Below are 11197 nucleotides of genomic sequence, written 5' to 3'. Positions count from 1 at the left end.
GCTTCATCAATGGTAACTGAGAGATACATATGACTCCTGAGCTACAACTTGGAGACCACTGATGGTAATATAAAATAAGTGCTTCAAGAATGGTAACTGAGAGCTACATATGACTCCTGTGCTACAAGTTGGGGAGTGACCACCGATGGTAATGTAAGATGCTAATGATAAGCGCTTCATCAATGGTAACTGAGGTACATGTGACTCCTGAGCTACAAGTTGTAGACCACTGATGGTAATGTAAGATGCTAATAGTAATGTAAAATAAGCGCTTCATCAAGGGTAACTAAGAGGTACACATGACTCCTGAGCTACAACTTGGAGACCACTGATGGTAATGTAAAATGCCAATGGTAATGTAAAATAAGTGCTTGGTAACCGAGAGGTACATATGACTCAGCTGGAGACCACTGATGGTAATATAAAATAAGAATACCAGTCATGCCAACAATAATAATGTTGGGAACATACTGCTGTTGAAGACCAGGTTGGTGTTTACAATTTATTAAGCTCACTGGAACCCACCATCAGTACAAATCAGACACAGACTGGGACACCTTGGACAGACATGTAAACCTCAGAACATAGCATGTGCGGCTAGCAGCAGTTAATTGGAAACAAGGCACCCTGGCTCTGCTATAGGGTAGTGGTCCTTGTGATGGTCCCATGTTTGTAACAAGGGTCGGATTGAAGGGGCTCCTGTTGGAAGTCCAAGGGGTGGTTATTACACACCTTGCTCTTCAGAGCTGTGGCATAATAATCCACCGGCTCATCTGTCCCATTCTCAATCCAACGAAAACACACGATCCTCTGGAAGGACCTCTTAAAGTTGTCTGAAAAAAAGCCATAGAGGATGGGGTTGGCACAACTGTTGGCATAACTGAGGATGATGGAGACGTGGTTGATGGTGGCATCCATCTGGGGCAGGAAGAGGTTGAGGAGCTGGACGATGTAGAAGGGCATCCAGCAGATGACAAAGACGGTGACCACCATGAGGACCATCCTGGTGATCTTCTTCTCAGACTTCTTCCTCTGCTGCCAACCAGCCTTCAGTGCCACCGCTCTCATCTTGATGATGATGAGGATGTAGCACAGGCAGATGGCCACCACCGGCAGGAAGAAGCCCAAGAGGAAGGTGTAGACCACAAAGACGGTGGACCAGGTAGGTTGGGGCCACATGAGGTTGCAGACCACCACCCCGTTCTTGGAGGACTCGGTGTCGGCAAAGATCAGGATGGGGGAGATGACCAGGAGGGACACAATCCACACGCAGATGTTGATCATCTTGGCCACGGTAGGTCTCCTGTACCTGGCCGCTCTTAGGGGGTGGACCACGGCCACGTACCTGTCCACGCTGAGGACGGTCAGGCAGAAGACACTGGTGAACATGTTGATGCCATCCACGCTGAGGACCGTGCGGCACATCCCTGAGCCGAAGGGCCAATGCTGCAGAGCCGCGGAGGCGGCCAGGAAGGGCACGCTGAGCATGAAGAGCTCATCCGCGATCGCCAAGTTCAGGATGTAGATGTTGGTGGCAGTTTTCATCTTGGCATACCTCAAGATGACAAAAATCACCATGGAGTTCCCAATCAGCCCAATCAGGCACACGATGGCATAGATGAACTGGATGACTATCATGCTGACATCCCTCTCTGTCTCCACCGGGGCATTGCTGTTGCTGGTGGTGTTCCTGCTGATGGCATTAAAGGGGTGCAAAGTCACGGACAGGTCCCTGGACTGGTTCCATGGGCTCAGCAGGATCTTAGCCTCCACCGGCACCAGGAGATCAGGGCAAGTGGTCATTGTAGGTGTCCCATAGGAAATAATGGAGCTGCTGAAGCAGGGAGATCCTCAGCTTGCAATGGATTTCAGAGCAACTGAGACACAGAGACAGAGAGAATGAAAGAGAGAGAATGAAAGAGAGAGAGGGAGAGAGAGAGAGAGAAGGGTGAGAGGAGGGAGGAGAGGGATCTCTGATGGATGATGCAGTGCAGCTTCTTGCAGTCTGTGAGCTCTAGGTCTGTGTTGGCTCCTTCTGTACAAAGTCATCACCAGCCACTTGCTTTAGCTCTGGGCAATGCATCACTTCCCCATCAACTGGCAAGATCATTAGCTGCTTGTGTGCCTGCTATTACTGGCATCGTCTCTGATGAGTTCATTGCATTCAGTAAGCTTCCAATAAGATGTGAGTAGCAGCCGGTAAAGGATTTCAGCACCATGCCAATGGACCACTGGCTGGAGCTCCTCCATCCAGACAGCATGCATCTCTTATTGGGGGGAGGTGAGGGCAATCCTGATTTTTGGAGACACATCCCTTCTTATCCCTTCAATGGTCCCTTCTTTAAATGTTATATAATATGATGTAAGTGCCAAATTATGCTTTTTTTTGCTAATAACCTTTACATGGTACTTTATTGTATTGCTTACTTTCAAAATAGTAATAAAAAAGAACCTCAAGGTACAGCATCCCAGCCAATCACATATATATTGTAAATTGTATATAATTGTAAATATTTGTATATAATTGTAAATATATTTTATATTATTGTAAACATTCCTTTGTTCCCCTTTTCCCCCCAAATAGTCCCCTTCTGTAAGTTATATGCAATATAATCTAATTGTCCCCCTGTAAGTTTTCTGTAGTATACTCTAACTTCAAAATATGCTAGTTTGCTATTAACTATTTGTTAACATTACATGGTACTTTATTGTATATCTTTCAAGCAGTAGTGCAAAGGAACCTCAGTGTGCAGCATCTCAGCCAATCACACACACATACATAGATAAATATAGATCTCTATCTATCTATCTATCTATCTATCTATCTATCTATCTATCTATCTATCTATCTATCTATCTATCTATCTATCTATCTATATAGATATTTTTTTTCTTTTTCTTTACTTAAAGCGGGGGTTCATCCTAAAAAAAAAAAAAAATGTTCTATCCAGCATACTGCTGACATCATCAGTATGCTGGATTTTTTTTTCCGGTCTGTACTTACCTTTTTCCATCGTTTTCACCCGGCTTCTGGGTTCTCGCTCCCCCGGGGAGTAGGCGTTCCTAAGCTCTGCATAGATGAGTGACGTGCACGTCATCGCCTTCCGAAAATATCCGAGTGGGACTCGGCACTTTACGGCGCCTGCGCAGTCAGTCCTACACGGCAGGCGCAGGCGCCGTATAGCACCGTAAAGAGCCGAGACCCCCTCGGATATTTTCGGAAGGCGATGACGCGCACGTCAATCATCTATGCAGAGCTCCCCGTCGGGGAAAAGGAGCGACACACCCACTTCCCGCAAGGACGAAGACCCGGAAGTGCGGCTGAAGACAGGTAAGTGTACACAAAAAAAAAAAATTGACAACGCTACAAGCCTTTATTAAGGCTAGAGATAGGTTAGGGAAAAAATTAATTTTAGGGTGAACCCCCGCTTTAAAGCTTTCATATCTGTCTTTTTTAGGGGATGTATGCAACCCCCCCCCCCTTCTTTTTTTTTTTTTTTTTTAAAAACATCCCTCTGTCTCATTTGCCCCACAATGATCCCTCCTTTAAGTTTGTAATATATTGCAACTGCCAAAATATTCCTATTTGCAATTCATCCTTTGTTAACATTACATGGTTCTTTATTGTATTGCTTACTTGTAAACATTAGTAGAAAAGGTATCTTAGTGTTCAGCATCCCAGCCAATCACATATTTTTATTTATTTATTTTGTTTAGGACAAACATCCCTTTAGTCCCTCCTGTAAGTTTTATGTAATAAAATAAGCAAAACATGCTTATTTACCATTAACCTGTTGTTACCATTACATGGTACTTTATTATACTTACTTTCAAACAGTAGTGAACATGGACCTCAGTGTGCAGCATCCCAGCCATTGCCAATCACATATTATTATTTTTTAATCCTCATAGCATCCATGTGTGTCTTTTTGGGGGGGGCATCCCTTATTTTAGCCAATATCCCTCTGGCCCCTTTTTTTTCCCCTACAAAGGTCCCTACTTTTTTTTTGTAATATACTGTAACTGCAAAATATGCTTATTTGCTATTAACCTTTTATTAACATTACATGATACTTTATTACATTGGTTACTTTCATACATAAGTGGAAAGGAAACTCAGTGTGCAGCATCCCAGCTGATCAGATATTTTTATTTTCTAACTCCTTCTTATTTACATTTGGGGGGGGGGGGGGGGGGTGTAGGCAATCCTTATTTTGGCAAGACGTGCCTGTGTCCCCCTTTTTCCCACAACGGTCCCTTCTTTACGTTTTATGTAATGTATTGTAACTGCCTATTTTCTATTAACCTTCTGTTAACATTACATAATATATTTTTGCATTGATTCTTTGGTCATCAGTTTGAATCCCAACAATAAAGCTACTTTGCAGGTTCTCTGTGTGCTTGCATAGGGTTCCTCCCACACTCCAAAGACATGCTAAAAGGTTATTTGGCTCCTGTCCAAATTGGCCCTGGTATGCATGTATTGACATACTGTAGGTACTTTAGCTTGTAAGCTCTATGAGGACATGGACTGAGGACAGGTAAGCTCTTTGAGGACAGGGACCCGGTGTAAATGATCAGTGCTGTGTATATTGTCAGTGCTGTATAAATACCAGTAATACATTAAATGTCACTCTATCCCTGGCACTTCCCTTATATAGCTGATGACAGCTCAGGGAGATAGTAGTACTGGTCATTCAGCGGGCTGGCAGACATGGTGATTGATGCCCCCCCACCTTCCCTGGCCAGCCAGGCTTCATGCCTGGATAAGGCTGCATTCACACCTGAGCGTAGCTTGTTTGGTCGTTTTTTCAGGCGTTTTTTTCGGGCGTTTTGTCGCGCGTATTCATGCGTATTTGCGCGTTTGCATACAGCGTCGTCCGACGTTTTTTATTTTAGCCAATAGGATAAATTATCATCTTTTCATCACTTCTTGCTATGTTGGTAGATTTTATTTATCTTCAGCCTGGGTGAAATGTTCTATTGATTAAAGTGACAAAACGCCCGTAGCAAACACTCATTGTCGCGCTAGTCGCTTGAATTGAGCGTTTCCATTACTTTCTATGGGAAATACAAACGCTCAAAAACGCCCAAACCGCCCGATTCGCGCGACAAAAAAGGGTCCTGGAACTTGTTTGAGCTTCAGGCGTTCGGCGTCAGGCGTTTTGGAGTGGAGATGTGAACCATCTCCATTGAGAATAATGTATTTTTTCCCCTCTAGCGTTTTGGAGCGTCGCGCTTCAGGCGACAAAACGCTCAGGTGTGAATGCAGCCTAGGAGTCATATATGTTTTTTTTAGGGAGACTTCAAGCATTTTATTTATTTTTTAGGGGCACCTAGAGCATTGTGTCTATTTATGTTTTATTTATTTGTGAAATTCTTTATTTATTTAATTAATTTTTGAACAGATGTCCTTCTTAAAATCCATACCAGACCTCATACTTATTTTTGTGAGGTACCCCCCTTAACATTGATACACAACCTCATGCTTTTTCGTGAGGTACCTCCTTATAATCAATACCAAACATCATGCTTTTTTTGTGGGGTATCCCCCTAAAATCCGTACCAAACCTCATGCCTTTTTCGTGTGTGAGGTACCCCCTTAAAATGCTTTTTTTTTGGGGGGGTGAGGTACCCCCTTAAAATCCATGCCACACCTCATAGTTACATAGTTACATAGTTAGTCAGGTTGAAAAAAGACACAAGTCCATCCAGTTCAATCACAAAAAAAAATAAACAAACAAAATAAAAAAAACACAGTACAATCCCATACACCCAACTCCATACCCACAGTTGATCCAGAGGAAGGCAAAAAACCCCAGCAGAGCATAATCCAATTTTCTACAGCAGGGAAAAAAAGTCCTTCCTGATCCCCCGAGAGGCAATCGGATTTTCCCTGGATCAACTTTACCTATAATTGTCAGTACCCAGTTAGATTATGTACATTTAGGAAAGAATCCAGACCTTTCTTAAAGCAATCTACTGAGCTGGCCAGAACCACCTCTGGAGGGAGTCTATTCCACATTTTCACAGCTCTTACTGTGAAGAAACCTTTCCATATTTGAAGGTGAAATCTCTTTTCCTCTAGATGTAAAGAGTGCCCCCTTGTCCTCTGTGATGACCGAAAAGTGAACAACTCAACACCAAGTTCACTATATGGACCCCTTATATATTTGTACATGTTGATCATATCCCCCCTTAATCTCCTTGTCTCAAGAGAGAATAAATACAGTTCCTCTAATCTTTCCTCATAGCTGAGCTCCTCCATTCCTCTTATCAGTTTGGTTGCCCTTCTCTGCACTTTCTCCAGTCCCCTGATATCCTTTTTGAGAACTGGAGCCCAAAACTGAACTGCATATTCCAGATGAGGTCTTACTAATGATTTGTACAGGGGGGCAAAATTATATCTCTGTCTCTGGAGTCCATACCTCTCTTATACAAGAAAGGTCTTTGCTCGCTTTGGAAACCGCAGCTTGGCATTGCATGCTATTATTGAGCTTATGATCAACTAAAACCCCCAGATCCTTCTCCACTACAGATCCCCCCAGTTGTACTCCCCCTAGTATGTATGATGAATATTCTTAGCCCCCAAGTGCATAACTTTACATTTATCAACATTAAACCTCATCTGCCACATAGTCGCCCAATTAGACAGAGCACTGAGGTCGCCTTTTAAATTGGAGACATCCTGTAAGGACGTTATTCCACTGCATAGCTTGGTGTCATCTGCAAAGACAGAAATGTTACTTTTGATCTCAGACCCAATATCATTTATAAAGATATTAAAAAGTAAGGGTCACAGCACTGAACCTTGGGGTACACCACTGATAACATTGGACCATTCAGAGTAAGAACCATTAACCACGACTCTCTGAATTCTGTCTTTCAGCCAGTTTTCTATCCATTTACAAACTGATATTTCCAATCCTGTAGACTTTACCTTACACATGAGCCGTGTGTGGGGAACTTTATCTAATGCTTTTGCAAAATCCAAGTATACCACGTCCACCGCCACCCCTCTGTCCAGGGTTTTACTTACCTCTACATAAAAGGAAATCAGGTTTGTCTGACAACTTCTGTCTTTCATGAATCCATGCTGTCTGCTGCTTAAATAGTTTTTTTCCAGCAAGAACTCGTCTGTGTGGTCTTTTAATAATCTCTCCAGCATGGGCGTCCGCTCCATAGGGCAAAGGGGGGCAATTGACCCCCCCTGGAAAATCGAGAAGGTGTTGAAGAGTCTCGCGACTGTGGGCTGTCTGAGCGGTCCCGGGCCGGATGTCACACAGACACAGTGAGCAGAGTGAAGCCGCCTCCCCCTCCAGTGTTTATGTGTACACAGGGGGAGGGAACCAGCTTTGCCCATGCCGTGCTGATGGCTGATCTGAGGTACTGAATTGGATGGGGGAGGGGGGGGTCCGTCTGTGCTGAAGGGGGGGTTTGTGCTGAATGGGGGTCCATCTGTGCTGTAGGGGGGGTCTGTGCTAAATGGGGTGGGATGTGCTGAAGGGGGGTCCATCTGTGCTGAATAAAGGGGTTTGTGCAGAATGGAGGGTCTGTGCTGAAGGGGGGGGTCTGTGCTGAAGGGGGGTCCATCTGTGCTGAAGGGGGGTCTGTACATTCTCTAGGCTATATTTATATGGGCATGGAGTGAAGCTGAATTATCTCAAGAGCAATTTCACACTGCCAGCTGGCCGCGTTATCGGTAAAGCGCCGTTTTACCATTGTTTTAGCTGCGCCATTTGGCCGCTAGCAGGGTGCTTTTAACCCCTGCTAGCGTTTGAAGAAAGGGTTAATTGGGACTGTGTATTGCCACTGCAGAAGCGCCCCCCCCCCCTGAAAAAATTTCAGCGGACGCCCATGCTCTCCAGTATCTTCCCAACTATAGAAGTTAAGCTAACAGGTCTATAGTTACTTGGTAAAGACTTTGTTCCCTTTTTTAAATATGGGCACCGCATTGGCCCTACGCCAATTCAGTGGTACTATTCCTGTCATGAATGAGTCCCTAAAAATTAGATACAATGGCTTTGAAATTACAGAGCTCAATTCTTTTAGGATCCGTGGGTGGATGCCTTTTTTTTGTGGTGGTACCCCCTTAAAATTCATATCAGACCTCATGCTTTTTGTGTAGGGTATCCCCTTAAAATTCATACCAGACCTCATGTCTTTTTTGTGTGTGTGAGGTATCCCCTTAAAATCTATACCGGACCTCATGATTTGGTTTTTCTTATTTTGGTGAGGTACCCCCTTAAAATCCATGCTTGACTTCATGCTTTTTATTTGTGAGGTACCCCCTTAAAATCATACCAAACCTCAATTTTTTTTTATGAGGTACCCCCTTAAAATCCATGCCAGACACTTATCATTTTTTGTGGGGTTACCCCCTTAAACTCCATATCAGACCTCATGCTTTTTGTGTAGGGCACCCCCTAAAATTCATACCAGACCTCATGTCTTTTTCGTGTGTGTGTGAGGTACCCCCTTAAAATCCATGCCGGACCTCATGCTTTTTTTTGGTGAGGTACCCCCTTAAAATCCATATCAGACCTCATGCTTTTTTTTTGGTGAGGTACCCCCTTAAAATCCATATTAGACCTCATGCTTTTTTTTGTGTGTGGGGTACACCCTTAAAATCCATTTAAGATCTTTATTTGTGGGGTATCCACTTAAAATCCATACTAGACCTCATGCCTTTTCCATGTGTGTGAGGTACCCCCTTAAAATCCATACCAAACCTCATGCTTTTTTTTTTTCGGTGAGGTACCCCCTTAAAATCCATGCCAGACCCTTATGCTTTTTTTTGTAGGGGTACCCCCTTAAAATCCATACCAGACCTCATGCTTTTTTTAGGTACCCCCCTAAAACCCATACCAGACCTCATGCTTTTTTATGAGGTACCCCCCTAAAACCAGACCTTATGCTTTTTTCGAGAGGATACCTCCTAAAATTTATACCAGACCTTGTGCTTTTTTTGTGGGGTACACTCTTAAAATATATACCAGACCTCATGCTTTTTCGCGTGTGTGAGGTAGCCCCTTTAAAGTCTGTAACGGATCATGGACTATTCTGCCTGGACATCGATAATAACTGCAGGACTTGTTACAATTGGATTTACCACATTGTATTCTGAGCTCAAAGGGTTAATCATGCAAGGGACTCTTCACTGTTGAATGCTAATAGTCCCTGTGCATAGCTAATTGACTCTCCGTTGTTTAGTTAATCCCTTCAGAATACGGAGGCTGTTATGTGTGAGTGTATAATTGTTTTAAAGGTTAATTGAATTCTATTGAGAAAGGAATGTGCCTGGCCAGGAAATGTTAAGTGGTTTGCGGTGCCGAAGCGTCTAGAGACTGGTCAAGTGATTAATTCAAGGAGATGTCATTGTTTCAGGGGGTCTGTGTTGAAGCCCCCTACTGGGTGAAGGGGGGGCGGAAACTGTCATTGTTCTTGTAACAGTTGTAAGCAGATATAATGCTTGACCCTTCAAACGTAGCCCGTCTCGTTTCTTGGAAGGGCGTTCGATGGGATATACCGGCGGTACCTGCATATAGCAGCTTGCCAGGGAAAAGGACTTCTCCAACGGCTGATACCCCTCACTACTAGTGGGTAGCCATTACAAAGTCCATACCAGACCTCATGCTTTTTTTTTTTTGGTGAGGTCCCTCTTAAAATCCATGCCAGACCTCATGCTTTTTTTGTGGGGTACCCTCTTAAAATCTTTACCAGACCTCATGCTTTTTTTAAGGTACCCCCTTAAAATACATACTAGACCCTTATGCTTTTTTTGTGGGCTATCCCCTCAAAATCCATGCCAGACCTCATGCTTTTTTGTGAGGTATCCCCTTATAATCTATACCAGACCTCATTCTTTTTTGTACAGTACCCCCTAAAACCCATACCAGACCTTATGCTTTTTTTACGGAGGTTCCCCCTTATAATCCATGCCAGACCTCATGCATTTTTTTGTGAGATACCTCCTTAAAATCCATACCAGACCTTTTTCTTTTTTTTTATGGTAAAATCGATACCAGACTCAAAGGCACCATGAAATGAGAGGTAAATCAGCCACAGTTGAAGGAGCCCCTAGCAACATCTGGAGGAAACCTAGTTGGGAATTGCTGGGTTAGGTGGATGAGCAGATATTTTAGTAGCAAGACCTAGCTGATAGCCATAAACTACTGGCCATTGGGGCTACAGCGAGTTTCCCGGTGGGCCGATGGCTCAGTGGGCCGGCTTCAGTGACAGCGGACCGCTGCCCCCCTCCGCTCCTCTGTCTCTCCCTTCCTGCAGCGCTCACCTCCTCTCCCTCCCTGCAGTGCTCACCTGGGGGGAACAAAGAAGCAGGGGGAGGACCAGAGGAGCAGGGTGGACGACAGAGGAGTATGGTTGGAGGGGACAGACAGCGGACTCAACAGCTATGGCCTGGAAGTTTCTCACTTCTGCCTAATCTTGTCCCATAAGGGGGGGCACCGAACTGATTTTTTGCCCCGGGTGAAATAATGTCTAGCTTCCCCACTGGTAATGCCTATAAGAGTACCAGTACCAGCCGTTCTACTCTAGTAAAGTATAACGGCTAGTGGCTAGTGAAGGGGGAGAGGGGGCTTGGGTGGCCAGGGGGGGGGGGTGCGGGAGTTGTCCGGCCGCCATGGGAGAGACCTGTCAAAGTGGGCCAGTTTGGATGAAGTCCAGGGCCAAATTTCTGTCCCAGTCTTGCCCTGCTGATAGCTATTGTAGAGGTCTGCAATACATAGTAGTATTAGTGGTCTTCTGCAGGGTAAGACCAGGAATATGATAAGGGTGCGCAAATTGCTTAAAATATTGGGTGTTCCTGTTACGGAACCATGAACCAGACGTACAACAAGAGATAAGTGAAAATAAGAAGGCTTTATTGAAAATCAAGCTGTAAAGCAAAAGTCCAACGGATGGTAAAACCAGAGGTCAGGAACCAGAAGAGTAGTCAGACGAAGCCAGGATCAGGAACCAGCAGGGAAGTCAGACGAAGCCAGGATCAGGAACCAGCAGAGAAGTCAGACGAAGCCAGGATCGGAACCAGAAGCAGCAGCAGTCTTAGAAGCATGTGCACACAGGAGGACCAAGCAAGGAACTGAAGTCACAGACCTCCTATATATGTGAGCCAGGTATCCAGCTCCTCCCAGTGGGAAGGAGGAGCCGCAGGGTGGGAGGCTACAAGAGACCTAGA

The 11197-nt window shown here is 44.6% G+C and overlaps 1 protein-coding gene across 1 annotated transcript; it reads right to left on the bottom strand.

Annotated features, from left to right (window-relative positions):
• Nucleotides 1-488: 488 nt before the first annotated feature.
• On the bottom strand, nucleotides 489-2257 carry SSTR4 (somatostatin receptor 4). The gene has a single exon (XM_040351672.1). The coding sequence runs from the start codon at nucleotides 1801-1803 to the stop codon at nucleotides 637-639; it is 1167 nt and encodes a 388-aa protein (XP_040207606.1). The 5' UTR covers nucleotides 1804-2257; the 3' UTR covers nucleotides 489-636.
• Nucleotides 2258-11197: the final 8940 nt, after the last annotated feature.

This window comes from Rana temporaria, chromosome 4, assembly GCF_905171775.1.
Source record: "Rana temporaria chromosome 4, aRanTem1.1, whole genome shotgun sequence".
Classification (NCBI taxonomy): domain Eukaryota; kingdom Metazoa; phylum Chordata; class Amphibia; order Anura; family Ranidae; genus Rana; species Rana temporaria.
The sequence above is the reverse complement of the archived record's forward strand: the minus strand, read 5'-3'. Positions and strand labels throughout refer to the sequence as shown.